Source organism: Clupea harengus, chromosome 4, assembly GCF_900700415.2.
Source record: "Clupea harengus chromosome 4, Ch_v2.0.2, whole genome shotgun sequence".
Taxonomy (NCBI): domain Eukaryota; kingdom Metazoa; phylum Chordata; class Actinopteri; order Clupeiformes; family Clupeidae; genus Clupea; species Clupea harengus.
Window position 1 is genome coordinate 14265304 of NC_045155.1, and position 20363 is coordinate 14285666.

The 20363-nt window shown below is 41.3% G+C and overlaps 1 protein-coding gene across 1 annotated transcript in view; it reads left to right on the forward strand.

Annotated features, from left to right (window-relative positions):
• spen (spen family transcriptional repressor) overlaps positions 1 to 20363 on the forward strand; it is a 32615-nt gene that overhangs the window by 466 nt on the left and 11786 nt on the right. Inside the window, exons 2-10 of the mRNA XM_031566352.2 lie at positions 4050 to 4370; positions 8823 to 9491; positions 18452 to 18609; positions 18864 to 19064; positions 19162 to 19313; positions 19442 to 19567; positions 19683 to 19796; positions 19909 to 20022; positions 20185 to 20285. Of these exons, the coding sequence (XP_031422212.1) occupies positions 4050 to 4370; positions 8823 to 9491; positions 18452 to 18609; positions 18864 to 19064; positions 19162 to 19313; positions 19442 to 19567; positions 19683 to 19796; positions 19909 to 20022; positions 20185 to 20285 (1956 nt within the window). The remainder of the gene's footprint in view (positions 1 to 4049; positions 4371 to 8822; positions 9492 to 18451; positions 18610 to 18863; positions 19065 to 19161; positions 19314 to 19441; positions 19568 to 19682; positions 19797 to 19908; positions 20023 to 20184; positions 20286 to 20363) is intronic.

Consider the following 20363-nt stretch of genomic DNA (forward strand, 5'->3'; position numbering starts at 1 on the left):
AACGTTAGTTTACTACCAACATGACAAATATAACAACTCTGAAGATTTCCAGCTAACGATAGCTAACTGATTTTAGTTAACCAATGTATGTCAGAAATGCAAAACAACTGACTAGCAATTAAGAAATCTGGAAAACGTGTGGTTAGTGAGTTGGCAGCACTGCCCAGATAGATGTTTAACAGCTGCACTGGGTCACGTTAGCTAGAATATGTTGGTTAGCTTATTAGCTATCGAGCTATGTAGATAGGTATGGTGAGTTTTGGTATGGTAACGTTAGCCATCTTTAGGTATCAGAGCTGGATATGGCAAGCTAACGCTAAATAAAAACACACGAACGTCAGCTACGAATTGTCCAACGTTTTATTTAAAGGCTTGAATATTGTCTATTTAACTTTTTGATTACAATTGCGCGTTTTGGCGAAAACAGAATAGCTAAGTTATCTATCTACTGTTAGCAAACATTAATAACTTACTGGGGGTTTGCTGACGTTAACTTATTCAACCTTGTTTGCTCGGTACCTACTTGAGCAGCTGAGCTTAACTCTGCAATTATCGTGTTGACGTTTGCTCTTTAGACATGTCTGGTGTTAAGGCTCTCCTTAATTAGTCGTTGAAGTTATTGCTTAGAACAACGTTGCCATCTGTGTTCTAACATGGAGCGACACGATGAACGTGTTCGCCAATCCCTGTCAGTTTGTAGCCAGTTTAACTAACGTGGTCCGTATCATTGTTATAATGAATTGTATAACGTTACTAATGTAACGTTAATTGGATAATTTAGGAAAACTAAATTTAACAGTTCAATGTTTTGAACATGCTAGCTGACAAAAGTGAAACAATTGTCAATCACAGTTAATACGAATTGCATGCGTTTACAGAAGTCACCGTACTCTAGGTGTGCATGATTTGTTTCATAATATGTTAGCAGCACTGGTTGGTTATTTTTAAGCCTTCATCTTGCCAAGTTCCCCAATGTAGCTAAAAGGAGAACCTGGCCTGCGCTAATGTCAACCTAACTTCGTAACCATAGTTACTAGATCAGTGTTGGCTCTCCCAACTTCTTCGATATGTGGCTAGTCCAGTAAATTGTGTTTAAACTTGCTGCCTAAGCTTGTGAAAAACAATCTGCAGATAATCTTTGAAAGCTAATAGCCACTGCGGGGTTTGTGGAAGTTTTCTTCTGCATGAGTTGTGGACGTCAAATTGATCTGATCTCGTGGGTTCCTGTGTCAGAAAAGTATCTGTTCGCGAGCGTAGTGAGAGAAAGGATGCTGTATTGGCGGGCGGAATAAATATTCTTGCGGTCGAAAAGAAGAAGACTACCAGAACGTAGATTCACATTAGCTGTGCATGGAATCGTAACAGACTCCTTTCTGCTGTTTGAGTAATTTTAAACTAACCTGCATGTGACGTGTCCACATCTTGATGAATTTACGCTTTATAAAGGCTTGTAGTCTGTATAAAATCCAGACGAAGTTAATCTTTTATTTTAAGTTTGTCCTTTACATATTTGCAACGAAGTCCTTGCTATAGGCTCTATTTTACCAAATGTAGCCTAAAAGCTGCCTGCCATGACAGTTGTCATTAACAGCAGAACAGGGCATATCTACCATTAAATGCGTGTAATTACATTCCTATCAAGGCTTGCGGTTGGTTCAACAAAGTCCCGCTCATTGCATCCTTGACGCTTCATGCTCTTGTGGAAGTCGCCAGTGTGAAGCCAACTGTCGAGGTTGTCCTAGTAGAGTGGATGTTACGGGGCTCCGTATTTGTGATAACCTAGCATTTGTCATGATATAATGAAACAGCGTCACTGTTGAAATTGAGTGCTTGTGGCTGTTGCCTTTTTGTTTTTCTTCAGCTTTCGTGAGTGTCAAATGTCAGTACCGTATGGACATGTTTTAAACAAATCCAGTGAAGGTGCCACATCACTTAATTTACTTGTTAAATTCGACTGATATATCTGGAAATGCAGTACAATGCGATTGCCATATGGTTATATCACAGAAACGCCTAGGTGGGAAATGAGAAAATGTTAAACAAGCAGCTCCAGTGCTCAACCGTTTTGGTGCCAAAGCATGACAGTCCAATGCGGGAGAGCGAGTTATTGAAGATGGGGACGGGAGAATGAGTAAGCAGTGTGAATAGGTTTGTAAAATGGCGACGAAGATTGTACAGTGAATGTGAGAACCTGCATATTTCGCTGCACACATCCAACACACAATATGTAGAGACGCGGGCGAGAACAGAGTATTTCTTTTTTTCTTTTTTTTTTGTGGGTTATCTCATGTCGAATAGAATGTTTAAGACTCAGTAGGCTATGCGTCTCCTTAGTGTTTTGCAATTCCATACGATGTTATCGTTTGCCCAGTGACAGAGCTGGCGCACCACACATTCATTCTGCTCACCTGTTAAGTGATCGCCTACTTCATGAAGACTTGTACCTTGTACCTGTGGTATATGAAACATTTCCGTAACTATTTTGGTGTCAAGCGAAATCCAGTCGATGTGTTGATATGGAGTGATGATATGTCTAGTTCAGTTGACTGCACCAAGCAGCACAAGGAACATCTTGCAGTTGTCCCTGAAACACTTTATAAAAACGTATTATTATAAAAAGCAGATTCAAAGTCTTAATATTTCAGAGCTGGTTTGTACAAAAGAAAAAAAGGACACCGTATCTCAATATTATGACTTACTATCTGAGAAAAGATCTAATAATTACGAGAAAAAAAATGATATATAGGATATCAGGATCTCGTAAATATGAGGTCAGAGGTGATGTAGCCTGGAGAGGTAGTCTATGCATCCAGTGGTTAAAGTTAGTTGAATCTGATGGCATGGTCAATGAAAGGTAGCAGCTGGGTTAGCTTGTATTGGACATCTCTTGCCAGCTCGCCCTCCTGCTAATAGACTTAGGCAAAGGTCTATACATGTGCTTGTAACAAAGGGTTGTCACTACGGTTTAATTAGTATGCGCTCTGGCTACCATACCAACAAGCCTGGCTTTTTGGCATTGTGGTATTACCCCGGAAATCTGGGTTCAAGTCCAGGTGGGGTGACTGCTCTCCAATAGCCTTTGTAGTCAATCAGCACTGTGTTTCTCGAAAGCCGGTTGAGCAACCCCTTGATAACTGCAGTTAGAGTGTTCAAAATGAGGTGTCATTCAACGATGGTAGTTCAGTAAGGCTTTCAGGTCAGAATGGGCTTTTCGCCTGAATGATCCCAATGATTTCAGATCCCTGTGCAGTGTTGCCGTGACATACGATAATTCCACCCACATTAATATTTCCCCGTGTAACACATTACCATACCATTCATTTTTGTTTGAGGTTGGTGAAATTAGACTGTCAGACAGGTTGAGAAATCTCATGAAATAAAAATAGAAGACTCCATTACCAATACAGACCAATTTTTCAATCATTTTCAGATGAGCCCACAAATAGACATTAGGTGCTTGCCTAATAAAAGTTGTGTGGGACTGTTTTTCTTGTGTAAACCCATCGGCATGCTGAAATGCTTTTAATAATTTTTTTTATGTTTTACTGTTGTGCTGTATTGCTGCTTGTAGGAATATGATGGGGAAAACAAATGTACCATGTTGTAGATACACCCACCCCCAACTCTAGGTTCATGGGGTAGTAATATACCCAGCTTCTGTTCAGGTCCGGGAAGTAGTTCTCTCTGCCTGTATTGTCTGTTAGAGCCCATAATATCTGTAGTGAACATTCTACTGTATTGTAGCATATAGCATGAGTGGGCAGGTGTGAGTTGATAAACATTTGTGAACTGACATTACTGCTTACATTGGAGAATTTTGTAGGACCCTACAATAAGTTAGCGTAGCAGAATAAATCGTGGGACAGCCAGAGAACATTGTCATCCATTTAATTTTATTTTTGTTTTTTGTAACTATAGGGGAATCTGTAGGCTGGACAACTTAACTTTCATGAATTCAAACTATGAAGAGCTTTATGGAACTGTTGTACATAAGGGGGTGCCTTCACTAATTAACGGTGTGTTGTTTTTCCCCTTTGTCTTTATCACAGATATGGACGTGTGGAGAGTGTCAAGGTCTTGCCGAAGCGTGGTTCAGAGGGAGGAGTTGCTGCTTTTGTGGATTTTGTGGACATTAAGAGTGCTCAGAAGGCACACAACTCTATCAACAAGATGGGGGACAGAGACCTGCGCACAGATTACAATGAACCAGGAACAATCCCCAGCGCTGCCCGTGGACTGGATGATAACCTGCCCATAGGCTCTCGTGGGCGGGATGTATCAGGGTTCACGAGGGGGGCGGCGGGGCCTGTGTACGGGCCCCCTGCTTCACTCCACAGCAGAGATGGACGCTATGAACGCAGACTAGACGGGTAAGTGGACAAAGTTTCTCTGAAGGCAGGGGGACATTTTATTTCTTGTAGAAAGCCTTTTCCCAGGCATCAGGCATTTTCTGACCATTTAGTAGATTGTTGTTTTGGGGGAATAAACAAAGAAAACCAAAAACACTGAAAAAGAAAGGGAGAAAGATACAAGTGAGAAGTGAAAGGAATTCACACAGTCCTGTTTCTTCAGGCACCCATTATGTCCTTTGAGCTCCTTCGTTGCTCTTGGATTCATATGCTTTTAGAGATCCAAAGAGAACATGTTCATGCATCACGAACACAAATTCATTATTTATTAAGGTATTTAGTAATGGGTTATGCCCCATTTTGAAAGTAAATCACCATGTGAGTTGGATGTAACATTTTGCGGAGAATCCAGGGCATGTTTTGGATGTCATAAAATTCCCTGGGATTTACGGATGCGGAAGTGATTCGGTTCCAGTCGGCATTACCTTGGATCATCCTGATCTGGAGTACAGTACCGCCCATGGTGGATTAATATCTTACTCTTCTTTATTTTGAGTTATTTCACATCTATTCATTTATGACACATTAAATAGTAATTGGATTTCTTTAAAAAAAAAAAAACAAGTGTTGCATATGCAGTGCTTTTCCTCCACAGTCGGGATCGTATGGATAAAATACTCAGGATATAAATCCCCCCCATTGGATTAATACTCATCAAACACACGGATATTCTGTCACTCGAGAGGTGTTGGTTTTCTTTGGTTTTCTTTTTTCTTTCTTTGGGATTATGTGTGGTATCAGGGCTCTGCTGGTAAATTCTTGGGAGACATCTGCCGAGAATCGACAGAAACACAGTGAGCAAAACTTTTGGTTTTCCTTTTTTTTCTCTTCTTAAAATCATTTTCATTTGGTTTTATTTCTGGTTTGAGGCTCTTTCTTGCTTTTGTTCTCACTCTGGAAATAACTGCAAACTCTTAATGGCGGACGTAGAGGAGGTTATCGACAGAGGACTATTTTTCGACAAGCTGGAAGATGCCCGTGGAGGGTTTTATTTTGTGCTGGGGCTGAAGATGACTTTCAAAGTTTGGATACAGTATGACCAGTCTCACTCTGAGAGGATTACCCAGCTCCCATTAGTGGATGTAGAACTTCAACCACCCATGGATTGTTTTTGATGAACTGCACATCTTGCTGCCGACCAACCAAGTATATGTGGACTAATCTCATGAATGGTCACCTGGAGGATGGGACCTTTTGGAACAATGATGATATACTGAAGGTGAACATATTGGTCGTTGGATATGCTCTGAAGTAGGTGTATTGTGGATTATGACGACAGTAGGATTGAGTGGTGTGCGCGGTATCATCGTCCATTTCATGTGGATTTCTACAAGACTGAAACTCGACCTTGTGGATGTTTTTTAAAACTTAATTAATTTATATTTAGTTAAGAATGCAGTGGTGCAAATATCTAGTCAGCATTAATATGGATGTACCGGGATGCACACAACATTTTTTCTGTAATATTTCAGAGACTTTTACTTGTGGACTTGCTGAAAAGGAGGTGGAAGTAGCTTATGCGTAATGAAGAATGCCATATGGATTTATTATTTGAGGACTTAATGCCTTTCATCTGCTCATTTAGGCGTTTTTATTTATTTATTTTTAAGAATCTCCAGTGGCGTCGTTTAGAAAGGAAATCCTACTCAAGCTCTCCACCATGGATTCTTTATATTATTATCAGACTTCATTTTTTCATTTGAAGACTTATTTTTGGGGATAACTTTTTGATAAAGCCTACCAGCCCCTCCAAGCTAAGGATTACTACTTGCAACCGTCGCCATATCTTTTTCCACCTTTTTCAGTAACATCCTACATTTTTTTAAATCGCTTTTTTTTTTTGCTCACAAAATTCTGTCTCCCTAGATTGTATTTGGAATTGTAGGTCGGTCAAGTTACTGCTGTCCAAAAAGGTTGGTATGTCTGCCCTGTGTATTTTAGCTGTCCTTTCTAACCTCTAGTTTTAACCCTCCCCCTACCCACCCCATCTCTCTCTTTCCATACTGCATCTATCTCTTTCTGTCTCTTCTTTCCTACGTCTCCCACTAACAGTAGTAGCTGGTAAAACAGGCTGTCTTGATAGCTTGTTGGCATTTGCAGTTATGTGCCTTTTTTTAACCCCACTCTGCTGTCCCCCCCCACCCCCCACCCCCAAACCTTTGTTCTCACACTCCCTGGCTCCTTGCCTTTCTGCTCTCCTTGGTCAGTAATGGTTCTGAGGGGGGGCAGTGGTATTTTTTCCCACTTCCGAATGGGAAAATAGCAGCAGCAGTTTATTGGAAACCTAAACGTGCAAAGCTGTGACATTGCGTTATAGCTCCGTATAAATGGAGGAGAAGGCAACCGAGCTGAGGAGTGAGTGTACTGATGCAATGCGTCACCTCTGTGTGTTTGTCAGACCCCGTAGCAGCTACGAGAGTGGAATCTGTAATGCGTTCCATTGGTTAATCACACTCAAGTTACACAGCGCTGCATTGCAAACCAATAGGGAAGGTGAAATCAAATGTCAGTGCTTATTCAGTTACATTAACAGAGATTCAGGAGTCACATTATTTGTCATTATTGTCTTTCTGTGTGAACAGCAAGGTGTAGTATCAAAATAAAGTAGCATTACTCGCTCTTTAAAAAAATCATCAAAAACCTTTATTTTCATGTCATTTTTAAAAGGAAATTTCTGAAAGGGAATTAGTACAAATGTATCCTGAGCAAGAGTGCCTTTATAAAATGGGCAAACTCATATTGCAAGGGGCAGATAACATTGGCTAAATAGACCTCAACATAGTTGAGAAAAAAAAAATGTCTTCAGTCTGTTCTAGTGTATCATGTACGAAGCTGAGAGGTGTGCTTTTCCTGTGCCGCCCGCAGTCCATTTCCTCAAGAATGTTTTTAGTGTAGGGTCATGTTAGGCAACCAGTCTGTGGGTGGAGTTCCCACGCTGTAATGTCCATTGCCTGAATAACTTTCCAAAAGCAGCAATTTCCCACAGTAGAGAGCCATAGTGAAGCCTCACCTCAACATGCACTGCTTGTGGCTTTGCTGTTTACAACTAGCCTAGTCTTTGAGGCATTTTCAGGTAGATCTTGCCACATATTGTTTGTACACAAACACTGTTTTAGGAAAGACACAAGGTTGGGCCCATTTGTTCCAGAATTGTTTTTTTTTTTCTCAAGGCTAAAACTGATGCTTTGAAACCCCACCAAACTTCGCACTTTGCATGGCATGAATGTTTGCTCATTTACAATTTCAGATTTCATCCTCTTTTCTTTGGATTCTTTGTCTTTCAGAGAAAAAAAAAAACACCTTAAACTGCAACTGATTTTATTTTTCAGAAATTATATTAATTTCTGCTCAACAAAGTACACACATTTAGATATTGCCATAAATTTAGATATATAGCCATAAATAGATTTGCTCTTCACCTCTAGTGCATCAGTGATAGACTTGCGGGGCCAGACGTAATAATACCACTGAAGTAATGGAAGTTCATGTCTTGGGACAACTCATGGTGGTATTGAGAGCAGAGGAATTCCCGCAATTTGACAAAAGCACTTCTCACCTTTGCCGTTCCACCACTTCAAGCCTTGCCATCATGAGATGTTGGATTAGTTTAGGCTGTTTCAAAGGCTCTAAGAACCCTAATCATTCCTCTGCACACATAGAAAAAAATTCCACAATAGTTGTCCCCAGACGTATTGTGTAATATTGGGATATACATCTGGCTTTGTAAGACTAGGTCAGTAAGCAATGCGGCGACATTTAGTAGATGTTGGAAGTCCATTGACATTAATAGGGCCACCTGCAGTTTAAATTGAACTGATAAGTACTGTCTGTGATGCAGAGGTAGCTATTTGATTTCATTCTGTATAGATCTGACACCGCGCTGAGGAAGGAAGTTTTAATAGGACTAAAAGTGAACATAAGTCTTATCCTGAAGTCTTGAATTATTAAGCATAAGTCACTGGCTCATATCTGATGAAAAGCTTACAACTAGCATACCAGTGTGATTTCACCCTGTGTAACTTGGAGTGTGAAATGCGGTTACATGTATGACCTCAGTCATGCCGACCAGAGCTGTTTTCTCCATTAGGCTTTGTTTTAGCAAACAAACAATACTTAAAGAAGCTAAGAGCATTATTTATTGTAGCTTCAATTTTTTTAATTTAAAAAAAAATTATTACTGAGATGCATCACTGTAGTGCTGTCTTGGTGTTTTCAGAAACTGAACTGTTGCTTGTGGGCTAAGTAGTATGAAAGAAAGCAACACGTGATCTTATGACCTGTCTGAATGTCAGATTGTTGATGAAAAGCATGCAATTCCCTGTAACTCTGTGCACTTCACAGTGTGAAGTAACGCCCCCCTGTCTCTCATTCCCCCCCCCCTGCCATCCTCTGTCCCTCCTGTTGTCCCTCTAGGGCTGCCGAGGGTCGGGAGCGTGCATACGATCACAGTGCCTATGGACACCATGAGCGTGGTGGGGGCAGCGGGAGTAGCAGCAGCAGCTTTGACCGCCAGCGGCACTATGAATCGGACTATTACCGGGATCCACGGGACCGCTCCCTCAGCAGCGGTGGGGGTGGCTCGACCTCTACCAGCGGGAGCAGCGGAGGGAGTTCGGGGCCAGGCAGCGGAGGGGTCGGCGGCGTGGCTGGAGGGAGCAGCAGCAGCAGCAGCAGCAGTGGCGGCAGCAGCACTGCTGCCGGAGCTGGAGTGGTTGGGGTTGTTGGGGCTGTTGGGGCGTCTGTTGCAGTCACACCCAGCTACTACGGCTCGCGCAGCCGTAGCCCCAGTCGCTTTGACGCGGCAGAGACTCGCTACGAGGCGCGAGGCGTTCGCGAGCCCTTCACCTTGGCCAGCGTGGTGCACCGGGACCTTTACCGGGAGGACAGAGGCAGGCGGACGGACCGGTCGTACCACCACAGCCGCAGCCGCTCGCCACACTCCTCGCAGTCACACAACCCCTCACCACAGAGGCTCTCCAGTCAGGCGTCGCGAGCCCCGCGCTCCCCCAGCGGGTCGGGTTCTCGCAGCCGCTCTTCCAGCTCCGACTCTGTCAGCAGTACCAGCAGCAGCAGCAGTGGCAGGTGGGTGTGCTCGCCACAAAAGTTTCAATATCACTCACTTACTCGTGACTAACCCTGATCAGTCACATGCAATACGTGGAATTATGTTCCATTCTGGTTATGGCTGCTTCCTTGTGTAGTGGCGTGTTTGACATGTTTACCCTGACTTCTGAAATGTGTTGTGCATTCCTGTGGTCTTTGCTCTTTGCTGCAGTGTCTACTGATCATTTATGGCGGCAGCATGACAGAATTTCACATGGACAAGATTAAGCATTGCGCGGTGTACCTTTCCATACCTTAAAGACGCAGCTTGCAATTCTGTTTGGCAAAAGGCAGGTTTCAACATAAACAATGGCCCAAGGCCAGTGAAAAAGTATGTTGTGTAAGTTGATTGGCCGGTCACTGGCACGTTCAGGCCAGTTTGTGTTTCCACCAATGACAGTCACAAGGCAGTTCACCTGTGATTTTAACTGGCTGAAGTAAACCCCTTGATTCCCTGAAAGATATTTTCACCTAGTAAAAGTGTCGCCCCAGCCAGTAGTTAAAAAATTATGCCAAAAGAAAGAAAGGGTTCCTTGGGGTTCCTGCACAGTACACCTGGGTGTAGGAAGGCAACAATGGCAACAATACTGCTCAGTTTGCCTTCAATGCCGACCAAGGGGGATCGTATTTCAACGGTACCAATAACTACAGAAAATAGGCTTTACGCTAGGCGGCTTGCGCACAGCGAAACACCTTGCAAATTTCTCTTTTCAGCTCTGGGGGTGTCGTGTGGAAAACAGCAAGCATGTTTGACCATCCTGTTAGTAGCAAGTGCAGTTGAGGCACAGTGCATAGTTGGCAAGCTAGCTAGCAGTTAGCCTGTCCGCTACTTCAAAAGTTTGAGTGCTTAAATGATGATCTACAGGGGTCTATTTGCCTCGACTAAGTTGATGTCAAAACGATAAAGCTGCCCAATGTTACATGTAGCCTGTCTATCGTAGAGTTATGACAAAGTGTTTGTTGTGTCTGAAAACGTTAACGGTAAGCCAGTCAGCTAGCTCAAAAGTTTGAGTGCTTAAAAGAAGTTCTACAGTGGGCCATTTACCCTCTATTCTGTTCATGTAACATTTAAACAATAATCTCTGTTGATGTAGACACTGGTCACCTAAACATCTTTTACCCGTAAACGTTTTCATGGCAGTAGTGAAGAGGTGGCTCAATGAGGCAAACAGAAGGAGCTTGCAGTGAAAGATCCACATGTCTCACCGAATTTATAATATAAAGAATTTTATTAAAATCTTTAAAATGTTCTTAGAAGAAAATGAATCAGTTATTTGTTGTTTGAATGAATAAAATGTATGCGAAATGTTTTATGGAAAAGGGTTTTTTTTATTTTTTTTTTCCCCTTTCTCTTTTTTTTTCCGGAGCCGGTAAAAGTACAAGAGGCCTGTAAAACTGATCTACTGGCCTGGGAGGCCAGTGGGGGGGGGGGGAGAGAATGTTACATTGGACACTGGTGAAAGGTCGTTGATATTTGCGCTCAACAGCCAATCAAATTACACCTCTACCTTCCATGCTCCTGTAGTGGCTTGGCCCAAGCCACTATGTTTGTTTCCCATTAACAGAGCCAAAACCGAGTTGTTGTGTTTTTGAATTTTTTTTCCTACTAACCTAGAATTGCAGACCTCACCTTTAATGTTTTACTACAGCTTTTGACAAGTCAAGACATTTTATCCCATTCATGGGCTGCAAGATTCCACAGGATTCCACACATCAGCTTCATTATTATGTCCCTATTACTGTTACAGGCACACTGCATTTTGTTGTCAGTTGTGTAGGCTAAATGAAACAGATAACATTTGTTATGTTATGGAAGACGTAAATGATATTATTGCTGTTAATGCCTGCAAACATGTAAAATTTGATTCAACATGCAGATGCTGCCATATTTGTAGTGTTTGCATTTGAAGGGCTTCAGAAATGGTCATATCAAAATTGCATGCTTGTAGTATTGAGGCTAGTAGAAGGTTAGAATGGAATACCTTCTGGCTAGAAATTGGCCTTTGCTTGGGACATTGTATTTGTCTTGAACAGGGCAGTGTTGTAGAAGTGTAGTCTAGAAGAATCACTGCTGGCCTGTGGCCAACATTTTTGTGGGAGCATGGGTAAAATAAGAGCTGTGACCTCATTATTTGGATACTGAGCATTTAACTTAATCCATTCCACATTAAGCAGTTGTTGTGCTAATATGAAGAAGCAGTGAGTCTTATTATTTCCAAAGAAAAGTGGAGAGATTTCAAAATCTTAGGAGTTGATTAACATGCTTCCTATTGCAGTGGTGGGATTTAGGGTGGCTGGATAATGTAATATATGAAGGACTTTGCACTCTGCTCTTATCTCGTTTGCAACACTACAGTTTCTAACTTTCTTGTCTGCACCCATGTTGAGGCATCAACGACTATTCATCTCCTTCAGTTGCTATAGTATTAGCATGACGTAGTCTATCACAAAAGATATTAGGCTAAATACCAGAAATCATTCTCTGTGGGAGGGTAGAGGTTCGAAAAGTTCCAACGAAGCACACAGATGTATTGTCTGTCTGTCTGTCTGTCTGTCTGTCTGTCTGTCTGTCTGTCTGTCTGTGTCTGTCTGTCTGTCTTCAGATGTCTTCAGATGTCCATAATACCTCAGTTATGTGTCGAGTTTTCCAAAGTAGCTTCCTTTTCGGGACTCTCATATCAATAGGATGAATGTCAGAGCACTACTTGTGTTGAAATAATTATGGGACCATTTCGACTTCTCTGTGTTTTGGTGTGACGCTGTATAAAAACCTGTTATTTGGGTTAGACCATGATTACTCTTTTGATATCAAGTCCCATTCGCACTGGAGTTTATGTTAAGTGAAGATTATTCGACTAATGACAATCCAACACAGAAAAAAGCCAGTAAAGTAATGAAAGTGTGCATCTTGTCCTGAGGACAGGCACCTGAGAGAGTTCATGTCAGATGTCGTGTCAGTCACCAATAAAGCTTCAGATCCTTACCAGTCCTGCTGCGGACTTGCATTTTTCCAGTGTATCCATACAGTATGGTGATGTCAGTAAAACTACAGCAATCTCACACATCCATTGCTGTTTCAAAAGATTTCCATACCGTTTGTCAAAGTCGAATTTTGTCAGTCGAATCTGATATGGCTGTTCAAGATTCGTTCCTTTTTTTATTTTTACCTCTGCCAAGGAGGTTATGTTTTTGGTTCCCGCGATCTGTCTGCTTGTAAGCAGGACTACGCAAAAACTACTGGCCCAATTTTCATGCCACTTGGTGGAAAGTTGTGGCATGGGCCAAGGGAGAACCCATTCAATTGGATCGAAACCAAATCACTTTGCAGATCCATGCAATGACTTTCACTTTTCACAGTTTGCACAATACGGCATACAGCATTTGGCATTGACTGAGGTCAGCACTCCTCGAGTGCCTTATTTTTTTTTTCATTTTTTTTTTTTTTCATTTTTTTTTTTTTCATATAGACTGGCAATCAGAAATCCATAAGCATACGTTTCAGTGATGACTACGACCACATTAACATAGTCAAATAGAACAGTCCTGAGAGTCCTGAGAACATATTTCTGAGCAAAAATCAGTAAAAGACAGCTGCAGGTGTTGCAAGATTTGAATTGTAGCATATTTGAATTGCCAACATGTAATATCGGGCTACCATTTGTACAGGCAAGCACACATAGGGGTGGCCGATATTTCGAATATATTCAATGTTTCACGGTTTGCTCTGCAGTGGGATATAGTAAATTACTATCACGAACATAGAGTACATGTTGTCATGTCATTTTTTTAAAGCCTCCAGCAGGAGACTTGTAAAGCACTTCATAAATGCTTCCGCTTCTCTCGATCTCTCCAATGGCTCCCTCCCTCTCAGACACACACACACACGGGAAAAAAACCCACACACACACTCCTGGGCGAGTATGTCTGATGTATAGTTCTGGACCCCCTGGAACAGGGAAAGAACCGCAGCATCTGCAGATCTGTCCTTGCTTGACATGGGAACACATTGATAATGCTCGAGCATCTGAAGCGGTGGCTCGATGGCTCTCTGGATGATGAAGACTTGTCTCGTGAAGTTAGTTAGCCAGCTAGCACAGCTGATGTTCGATTTTTAGAATACTATTAACTTGGTTGTAATTCCTCCCCTTTTGCAGGTTTAAAATTGATCCACTAATCTATATAAGCACATTTTTTTTAATGCAGCCATGTGTTGGAGGGACTCCTGGATACTGTGACTGTAAAGTGACTGTAAAACGACTGTAAATGTGGTTTACAGTCATTGGGTGTGATTGCATGCATCAAAGGGTTAAATTGAGCATTTGTGAAGTGCTTCAGAGAAGATTTCAGACTGCACTATATATAAGTTATGATATTGAAAATATTTGTGTTTAAATGATTGTATGGATGTCTGTACGATGTACAATAATACATACACTTGATACATACACTAGTGGATGTGACCAAATATCCTTATAATGCAGAAAAGGACTGTGTTAGTCGTGTTGATATTATTTATGTGACACAGCTTGTCCTCTTAAATCTTTTTTTGTCCTTGTTTTATGTTTATATTTTGTAATTGATATGCTAGAATCAGTGCGCAGAAAATGGATGAAAAGGGATGATTTTCTCAGGTAGATGACGGTCATCAATTGGTATTGGATCTAAATACAGCAAATCAATTTTTTGACCATGTCAATACATTTTGAACATATTGCGGACATAGCATTATGAGCTTGATATGCTTCTCCAGGACCCCCACTCCTGTACACGTTCAAAGGGTTTTAAGAGACGATTGGTGTATTTTATTTATTTATTTATTTATTTATTTTTCTCACTGGCCACCTCTGTAATGTGGGTGTGAGTTCCCCCACCCCCGTCAGATCCAGTTGGAACTGGAAATTTCTAGCCACTGCTGGCTCTCTGCCCACTCCCACAGACCAGCCTCTGTGCGCAGCACTTCCTGGAGAGAGACTGTGAGAGACGCCATGTGTGTGTGTGTGAAAGAGAGACAGAGAGAGCGAGAGAGAGGCAGAAGGGTGAGAGCATCGATGTAAACAGTCTTAAATGGATGAGTGTCATGGGAGTTAAGCGGAGAGATCTCAGTGTATTAAATAGCAGCTTATATTTCTCTCTCTCGCCTTTTGTTATCCTCCCTCCCTCGTTCTCTCTGTCTCACACACACACACACACACACACACACACACACACACACACACACACACACACACAACCCAAGAAATATTTTCTGGTAGAATTTAGCCTAGTCGGGGAAGGAAGGGATGTTCAGTTTTCTGCACTTGATAGGCTAGATTGCTGGAGAGATCCAGAAATATTTTCCTTGCCCTGTGATGAAATGAATGTCAAAGCAACCATCATATCAGCCGGATCTATCTGCCATGGCGTTACAAAGAGTGTATGTTCTGTCTGTTTTCAGGCAGTTGTCTGTTGTCAAGCAATATTGGAAAAACATTTTATTGACTTATTTTATTGAGCGATTAAAAAGCACCCAACCCCTTTTAAAGGTGCAGAAGGCCTATGTAGTCTTTGTTATTGAAAATTAAAAATAAATCTGATTCACAACAACAGTGGTACTCTGAAGACATTTGGAGGTCAGTATTGCTATGCATTCAAGGAATCTACTTTTTTTTTCAGTAGTTGACCAAATATCACATCTTAGAACGCCACTAAAAATATCCTTTTAGCAGACATTGCTGACAAAAATCTGCAAGAACGTATGGGTTGGCAAAATTGTTGCTACCCTGATGCAGGGACAAAGAGCAACGTGTGTGATCCAGGAAAACTGGGACAGTCTAAACATAGCCCAGCAACCCAACATCATAAAATGTCAGATAGGCTAATAGGGATAATACAGTGTCTGTAACTTGGGTCTGTGTATTACGTGTTTGTGCCACTGTGCTTTTATGCTTGTTAATTTCATAATGATCTAAGCTCCCATTAATGTTTTGTTTATTTGTTTATTTTGTATAACTTATGACAGGACTTCATTTCTTCCTCATTAGGGGTACTAAACCGTGTAGTTCAGTTGCAGTTCAAGTGTAACCCAGTGCAGGCAATGTTGGGGATGTCTCTGGCAGTATAGCCTTTACTGTGAGGGTGTGTCAAGTGGCTATGAAGGGACTTTGGACTCATGCAGCTGGCTGTTACAAGAATTCTGTTGTAGCTAATTAGCAAGCTGACCTTCACTAGCCTTCACTAGCACTTACGTTTCCATGAGTGACACTCTGCATGAGGCCTCTGCTGGCCATGTGGGTGCCCTAAGCAGAATTGCTTTGTGGTGTCCTCCTTCCCACCCCCATAAATATGATTATGATATTTATTAAAAAATAATATGAATGCAAACAACAAAGGCAAATAAATAAATTAGACTTATACCTTACAGGCTATACAGATATTCTGGTTGAAATTGCGAATAACCTATTTTTCTCATGCTTACAATCTTTGTTTTAAATATTCAATAAAATGGGTTATGATGATGTAGCTTGTTGTTTAATGGTGTATTGTCAATGTAAGACATTTGGGTTCGGCTCACATCTCATGCAGGCGACTGTAAGAGCACTGCCATACTTCATTTGACCAGTAGTTGTTCAGGGTTCTCGTTCCGTTTTTTCACCCTCAAACAGCACCCACCTTATTGTAACTCTGCAAGGCAAAAAGCTTATGCTAGCAGCAATAACGTTACTGAGTGTGTGGTTTACTCTGAGAAAGTTGTTTAAGACAGTGGGCCCCCAATAAGCAATCACTCACAATTGCTGCTTGCATTAGCTTTTTGCCTCATAGACTTGGCTTGTAAGTAACATTAAATCTAGCTTATAAGATGTTAAGCTTTCTAACATTAGCTAGCTAAACTTTGGTTGCCTTTACACCATGACTTTTGTAAACTGTAGCCAATAGCCTTCATATAGTCACCATGTTATTATTTCGGTCAAATACTGTATATATTGAATAGCCTATCTTGTCAAGTCAAATGTATTTATAAAGCACATTTAAAAACAACTCACATCGACCAAAGTGCTGTACAATCAGAGTAGGCAATCACAATAAAATATAGATTCAAATAATAATAGAAACAAACACAACACTCACAAGCATCTATATACTGTACACAGTGCACCTGATGGACCGACCTGAGGGACCTGGCGGTGGAATAAGGGGTTAAGAGGTCTGAGATATAAGAAGGGGCCTGCCCTTTCAGGGCTTTAAAAACAAACAGGAGAACCTTAAAATCAATCCTGAACCGCACTGAAAGCCAGTGGAGAGAGGTCAGGATCGGGCTAATATGGTCCCTCTTCCGGGTACCCGTCAGGAGCCTGGCAGCGGTGTTCTTGACCAGTTGTAGGCTTATTCCAGTATACAAGGAATTACAGTAGTCTAGCCGGGAGGATATGAAGGCGTGGATGACCTTCTCAGGATCTTTGGGTGACAGGAAAGACTTGATTTTGGCAATGGTGGGAAGTTGGAAGAAGCCGGCTTTAACTACTTGCGTTGACCTGTTTGTCAAATGTAAAGGCGGAATCGATTATCAAATATATATTGGTTTAATGGGGTAGTAGTCTAAAAAGTAGATTATAACTATATTTTAAAAATGATTTGTATGTATTTGTTTGCTACACTTGGTGCCTTAAGCACAGCGCGTGCCCCGTGTGTTTGTAGTGGTGGACCTGACCCTGCATGTTCATCTGCCCCTCCCCCCACCCTTGATTTGAATGTAGCAATTTAGTGAACTTGGGGTCAGCCAAACATGCAACATGCCTCACGGCAAGTCAAACCTCATCAAAGCAGTTTTAGAGCAGTGTGCTAAATACTGAAGGACAATACTACACACTGAACACTAAGACCCATTATTCTAATTGACCTTTTACACAACCTACACTATTGTAGTGTTGTTTGCCTCGTCCCCCTTTTAAAGATGTTGTTGCCTTCAAAGCGGCTAATTTCAAAATAAGACTAAGAACTCATGTCTAATTGGTTACTAGGATACCTGCTGTAGCAACTCTTGTGGCTAACGTAGCTAACCAGCTAGAGAGCTAGAGCAGGAATAAAGCCAGGAGGAATTAATCTGTATATTGGGGGTTGGATTTCTTTTTAAAGCTTTTCGACTACTTTAGTAAAGGGTTAGAAATTAGGGGGCATTCACATTTGGTGCACTTCAGAGTGGTGTGTGCAGTTTGCATTTGTTTAATTACAGTTTTACTTTTGCCTGTAGAACTAGTGGATAGCAGTTATTTATATTAGTGAATTCAACTGAATTGTTTGTAATGAGTGCATGCCTGGCATGGTTTTGTAATGTCTTTGTATATGGTTAGAAAAAAATGTCAGAAATGGCGCTTAGCAGATTTTAGTTTTCGTTCAAAACAGGACCGTTCTTCGGCTGTTGTTTTCAGAATTGCAGACTTTTGAGACCATATGGCAAATTGTCTTTGTGTCTCTCTGTAGCCTAGATTTTCAACTCCTGGATCCTGCTTCTAGACTAGACCATTGATACAGACATACTGAATGTTCTTAGTCCATTCAAACTCTTTTTTAAATGTCTAGGCGTATGTATTGCCTTTCCCTCTCAGTCGTGCTTCCATACAGGCAGTACACTCATTAGTTTGCAGTTACTCTGCTCATGTATCAAAGGAGCAAAACAAATTAAATGAAATACCAGTAAACTTCAGTTTCCTAAATTGTGAATGTATTTTCAAGCAAAAGTATTATGTGTTTTGAAATCATCGATCAGACTGTGAAACACATAGAACAGCTTGATGTTGGGGTTTTCTTAATGTATACAAGAAGACGATATTTTTTAAATGCGTAGAATCCCCATTTGATCCCATATGCTATGTCTGAGACAGCAGTGCCACCATAAGGTTACATCTGGTAGTGCATGTAAGGTCATCTGTTTTAATTTTTGCTTTCTGTCTGTTTTTTTCATTCAGTGAGTCCAGCAGTAGTTCTAGCGACGAGTCCCCAGCACGGTCTGTTCAATCAGCTGCAGTCCCCGCCCCCTCTGCAACGCCACTGCCCTGCCTCGACAAGGATGAGCCTCGGAAAAGCTTTGGCATAAAGGTCCAAAATCTTCCTGTTCGCTCAACAGGTGAGATCAGCATTTCACATTATGCTGTACTGTAAAAAGTCTGCACACAAAGTCAGTAGTTTTTGGATTTACCTTATCCTGCACCTGGGATTTGTACATTGACTTAGTCCTTTTGACATTTTGCTGTACTACCTTTTCTACCTGCACTCATTTTAACTTTATGCCACCACAGATGTAAAGTCATATGCAATCCTTCATTAGTATTTAATTGGTGAAATAGGTGTACTAAGTTTGGTATAATATAATTTCTGTAGACACAAGCTTGAAGGATGGTCTATTCCACGAGTTCAAAAAGCACGGGAAAGTCACCTCAGTGCAAATCCATGGAGCGACAGAGGAGCGCTACGGCCTTGTCTTTTTCCGCCAGCAGGAGGACCAAGAAAAGGCTTTCAGTGCATCTAAAGGGAAGCTGTTTTTTGGCATGCAAATTGAGGTCACCGCCTGGAATGGTCCTGGTAAGTTAATGAGTAAAACCCTCTGTTTTGGCCTCTATTTTTGAATGCTTGTATTCATGTTCAACATCTGATGGACTGATCCCTCCCTCATAAACAGAGACTGAGAGCGAGAATGAGTTCAGGCCTCTAGATGAGCGAATAGACGAATTTCACCCAAAAGCTACAAGGACACTGTTCATCGGGAACTTGGAGAAGACAACCAGTTACCACGATCTACTCAACATCTTCCAGCGATTTGGAGAGATAGTGGTATGTTGATGTTGATGTAATCTTGAGGGTGGAAATGTCAGTGAACTAAGAAACCAAAATCTTTTCAGAGTTTTTATATGTATTGTGTCAATTGCATGTAATCACTTTTGTGTTTTTTTGTTCAACAGGACATTGATATCAAGAAAGTCAATGGTGCACCTCAGTATGCTTTTCTGCAGTACTGTGATATTGCCAGTGTCTGTAAAGCCATAAAGAAGATGGATGGAGAATATCTTGGCAATAACAGATTAAAGGTGAGAGAAATAGAAGCATACTGTAGTAAGTGTGACAGCTTGTGTGCTTGACTGCTTCTTGTTAGCTCTGGGCTTATTCTTTATGTATTTACTATGATTTGTCTCTTGCTTGCAGTTGGGCTTTGGGAAAAGTATGCCTACCACATGCGTATGGTTGGATGGTCTCGCATCCAGCATCACAGAGCAGTACCTCACACGTCACTTTTGTAGATATGGACATGTAGTGAAGGTAAAGCAGTCGTTCTTTCCTACTTCAGTGTCAGATTCAGTTTATGGTTAAAGAGTATGATGAACTACCAAAAAGAGAGAAGCTGCTCTATATCTGGACTTTTTTCTTGCAGGTTGTGTTTGATAGATTAAAAGGGATGGCTCTCATCCTTTACAACAACATTGAATGTGCGCAGGCCGCTGTCAAAGAAACCAAGGGGTGGAAGATTGGGGGCAATAAAATTAAGGTACAAATGAAGTGAAGTTACATAAATATGCATATTGCTACACATGTTGTATAAACTGAAATCTTAACTGCGTACACTGATAGTTTGTCATGTAACTGTGATGCTAACGTATAACGGATATTTCAGCTATTGATTCAACTTTCTTTTTTTTTATATACATAGGTGGATTTTGCCAATCAGGAAAGTCAAATGGCTTTCACCCATTCAATGCAAGCCTCGGGGCAGGACATTAGAGACTTTTATGACGTTGTACCTGAAAGACGGTGAGTAAAACAGTTTACAGATATTTAATATGTGTTTAATATGGGCAAATCTATACATAGGTGGACATGGACCAAATA